At 40.6% G+C, this 3018-nt stretch overlaps 1 protein-coding gene across 1 annotated transcript in view; it reads left to right on the plus strand.

The window, feature by feature from the left end:
* Positions 1 to 2858, plus strand: part of LOC103520259 (transmembrane and TPR repeat-containing protein 3-like) — a gene marked incomplete at its 3' end in the record, with an annotated part of 10793 nt that extends 7935 nt beyond the window's left edge. The window contains exon 3 of the mRNA XM_008485351.1: positions 2603 to 2858. Coding sequence (XP_008483573.1) covers positions 2603 to 2858 — 256 coding nt within the window. The remainder of the gene's footprint in view (positions 1 to 2602) is intronic.
* Between the last annotated feature and the right edge of the window lie 160 nt (positions 2859 to 3018).

Below are 3018 nucleotides of genomic sequence, written 5' to 3' on the forward strand. Positions count from 1 at the left end.
CAACACGTCAACTTTATCAAAGGATCCGCTTTTTCCGCTATTCTCTGAAGGAGACTTAAAGACATTTTGAGTAGAAAGCAACGTTTTCCTCAGTGGATTTTTTCCCCTCTATCCTATTCTCCTCTTCACACATGACATCACTGCTACATATAGGATGCTAGGACACGTAACCCCATTCCATTACAACACACTTGCACCATCACAGGTATTATCAGGTAACTTTGAAATGAACCAATAACACTTTCCTCTCATGTACAGCACCTATAACGTAGGTGCTATAAAATGCATGGGAACGTAATTGTCTCATGTGTCTAATGGGGACATACTACGGGATGGGCCATGCTATGGAATCAGACTACGACTCTAAAATCAATGTGTCAGGGAACCCATTTTTACAACCTAATAGTCAGGAACCCATTTTACAGCACCTACTTGCATGGGACGTTATTGTCTCATTTCAAGGGGACCATAGCTAGGATGGCAATGCATGGATCAGACTACGCTCTAAATCGTAGCAGTTTGTTTCATTGGGATGATAAGGGGGAAATATCACGAGACAACGTTGCTTCTAACTCAAAATGTCCTCTTAAGTCTCCTTCAGAGAATGAGCGGAAAAGCGGATCCTTGATAAAGTTGAGTGTGACCCATGGGACAACGCAGAGACGTGCACCGGTAGAATAACTCGCCCATCACTATAGATTGATGATCCCCTTAGTATCAACACCTGCACAAAATGGCACATACACCACCCCGACCCTCCCCTTCTTGTTTACCATAATTTACTCAAACACACGCTAATAATTTACCCCGAGGAAGAAGAGGAAAAAATAAAAAAAAAAAAATATAGAAAAGTTGAAAAGTTTCTCGTCCCCGAGTTTACAGTGGTTGCCGTGTGTGGTTTTAAACTAATATACAGTGTTGCCAAGATATAATGTACTATTATGTACGTACGTTTTAGCTATGCCCGTTTCGTCCGAGTTTAATAACGAGTGTTGTCAGACCACTCTACAATGGAGGTCTTATCGTCCCCATCTCGAAGAGAAAGGAGGCGAGATAATAGGAGAAAGCCGGCCATCCCCGAGAACGAACTTTATCTATTTAGGATAAAATGCACGCCGGGCGGGAATCGAACCCCGCGACCTAGGCACTTACAAGGCAGGCGAGCTGCCCCTCCAAGTTAACTAGGCTGGCTTGTTAACCCTTTGAAACCTGAATAATTCAGTGAATCTATTAATAATTTCTTGCTAACAGGCAGTTAGACAGTTTTCTATTCCAACCCCACTTGAGGGAGAAAAGGCAGTTGGAAGAAATTAATTGGTCGATTAACCCTAGTGACAGCTGTAATTATCTACTTTTGTGGCCATTTAACATGCATAATGTATTAAGTATCTAAAAAACATGTCACGAACATCACGGGTTAATTAAATAAATTATTATTATCATTATAAATATTACTATCTAACACGTTACATATTTCCTCACATAATAACTTGGTGTGTATTTACAGCAAGCGTTTTTAAACACGGAATTTTTTCCAACATTCCCGCTGTTTTTAATAATATTTATTCTAGGTGAATTTTAATATTTTTATTCCAGGTGAATTTATACATGTTGTTAACTTTCTCTTTGCCCTAACTACTAATACTAGCGGGGGTAATAGGACTGTATAGTCTCATCCAGGCAGTCTGACAGGGTGTGTGTCAGTCTAGTTAGATTGGAGGGTAGCGCTCCTGCCTTGTAAGTGCTTGGTCGTGGGTTTGATTCTCGCCCGGGACGAACTTTATACCTAAACAGATTAAGGTTTTTGTTTTAAGAGGTTCGATAGAGGGAACTGTAACTGCTAAGGTCTTATCCTCCCGAAATCGAAGAGAGAAGGTAGACAGAATAGGAGAAAGCCAGCCGTTCAGGATAAAATCGTTCCAGATGTTTATTGTTCCATAAAATGTAATGTTATTACCAATCAAATATATAAGACCTTGTTTAGACTCACCCCCACAGTTCCCTCTATCAAACCTCTAAAAAAAGCTGTATAAGATGAAATACCTAGTCTAAGATGGTCGTTTTGAAACTGCATTTTATCTAGTGTATGCTTTTTCCAAAATATCTCGCGGAACCCTTGCCGTCAGCTCGCGGAACCCCTAGGTTCCGCGGAACACCAATTAAGAAACACTGTTCTATTCTACTATGTTGTGTGGATCGAAAACGCTGAAACGAAAACTCCTTTCCAGCTTTCTAGACATGCGCAGAAACGAGTTTTCGTCAAATACCGTTCAAAAGTTCAGTTAACGGTTTGTTTGGTTTTGTTGCTTTTGGTTGTTTGGTTGCTACTTTTGGTTGCAAAATTCGCTATTTTTTAAAACTTTTTAAGTACTTAAGTAGGTACCTACAGACTAACTATTTCTCTCTGTGTACCCGTGAATGCGACTAATGAGTCCCTTTATTATGTTATGTGGATCGAAAAGGGCAAAAGGCTGAAAAGACATATAGACAAAAAGAAAAAAAAAATCGTTTTTAATTCAACTTTGTATTTTGTATATTTTTTTAGTTTGTAAATAGGCACTGAAGGTTGTGTAGAAGCTAACTATTTCTGTGTTTTGCTCAGGTTTGACAACCCTGCCTCTGTGTCTGGATGGCCCACCCGTCACCTGACCTACCAGTACCTGATTGCTCTCAACCTGTGGCTCCTTATCTTCCCCTGTGATCTGTGCTGTGATTGGACAATGGGCACCATCCCCCTGGTTGAGTCCGTGCTAGACGAGCGAAATCTGGCAACACTGTGTCTCTATGTTTTCCTCTGTGCAGTGTGCTATGTTGCCGCCTTCTCCTCGAATCGCACGCACAGTGTCGCGCTCATCATGGTGAGTTTTTACTTTCTATTACCTCACTTTACTTTCCTTATCCTATAGGAAGGAAAGTAATGTAATCCGGTCAAAATTTCGATGGTCAGATTTTAGTGCCAAAATACGTTTTTAGGTCCCTAGAGTCTAAATCCAAAGTTTCAGCCATTGGTCCGTGTGT

This window comes from Diaphorina citri, unplaced genomic scaffold, assembly GCF_000475195.1.
Source record: "Diaphorina citri unplaced genomic scaffold, Diaci psyllid genome assembly version 1.1 scaffold3374, whole genome shotgun sequence".
NCBI classification, from domain to species: domain Eukaryota; kingdom Metazoa; phylum Arthropoda; class Insecta; order Hemiptera; family Psyllidae; genus Diaphorina; species Diaphorina citri.